This window comes from Myzus persicae, unplaced genomic scaffold, assembly GCF_001856785.1.
Source record: "Myzus persicae strain clone G006 unplaced genomic scaffold, MPER_G0061.0, whole genome shotgun sequence".
NCBI classification, from domain to species: Eukaryota; Metazoa; Arthropoda; class Insecta; order Hemiptera; family Aphididae; genus Myzus; species Myzus persicae.
This window is the reverse complement of record NW_019101476.1, coordinates 4,454-5,590: the sequence shown is the minus strand read 5'-3', so window position 1 is coordinate 5,590 and position 1,137 is coordinate 4,454. Positions and strand designations below refer to the sequence as shown.

Genomic DNA, 1,137 nt, shown 5'->3' with positions numbered 1-1,137 from the left:
AGTACAACAACTATACACACAACAATTCTCTATATTATACAGTATACTCCTTTTTATACTTATAAACGTGAAATGTAGTTCGCAGAAGAGACAAACATTAGAAATTGAACAATAGCGTCTAATCAATAGTTACGTCCGACCGACCATGCTCGCAATTGGTAGTATTTGGTATTTCTAATTATAAGCTCGAACTTTGAACGGATATATCGGGAATGTCATTAAAGCCTTATCTGCATAAATGTTGTGAATTCTTCAGTACTGTGTGGCAAATCACCATGAATGGTTATAGTGTTGAACAACGTGTGCGTATAGTTAAATTTTACTATCAAAATCAGTGCTTTGTTAGAGTAACTTTCCGCGCATTACGTGATTTTTATCCTCGACACAACCGTTCTGCTGAGTCGACCATTCGACGTTTGGTAGCCAAATTCGAATCAACCGGTTCAATAAATCATCAGCCAACACCCATACGTCGACGAAATGCAAGGTCCACTGAGAACATCGCTGCTGTGTGTGATAGTGTACGGGGAAATCCAAGGCAGTCAATTTCTCGTCGTTCACAAGACCTTGGCCTTTCTGCGACTTCAACTTGGCGAATTTTGCGTCGAAATTTGGGTCTGCACCTGTATAAAATCCAACTAACACAGGAACTTAAAGTGACCGACCATACACAACACCGTGTATTCGCTTATTGGGCTCAGGGGCAGTTGGAAGTTGACCCAAATTTCGCTAAAAAAATCATCTTTAGCGACGAGGCCCTTTTTGGATGAATGGATACGTCAACAAACAAAATTGTCGGATTTGGGACGATACCAATCCTCACGAGATACACCAGAACAAAATGCATCCCAAGGAAGCCACTGTTTGGTGCGGATTTTGGTCTGGCGGAATAATTGGTTATTACTTCTTTCAAAACGAATCAGGCGGTGCCATAACTGTCAACGGCGAGCGCTACAGATCAATGATCAGCAACTTCTTGTGGCCTAAGCTGGATGATATGGATACTGAGGACATGTGGTTCCAACAGGACGGTGCTACGTGTCACACAGCGCGTGCAACAATGGACATTCTGCGTGAACGATTTGAGGGCATGGTGATATCGCGCAACGGCGACATAAACTGGCCTCCAAGATCGTG

The 1,137-nt window shown here is 42.8% G+C and overlaps 1 protein-coding gene across 1 annotated transcript; it reads left to right on the top strand.

Annotated features, from left to right (window-relative positions):
- The first annotated feature begins 275 nt into the window (after positions 1-275).
- LOC111029282 lies at positions 276-770 on the top strand. The gene has a single exon (XM_022308241.1). It carries the CDS (start codon positions 276-278, stop codon positions 768-770), a length of 495 nt encoding a protein of 164 aa, XP_022163933.1.
- The last annotated feature ends 367 nt before the right edge of the window (positions 771-1,137 follow it).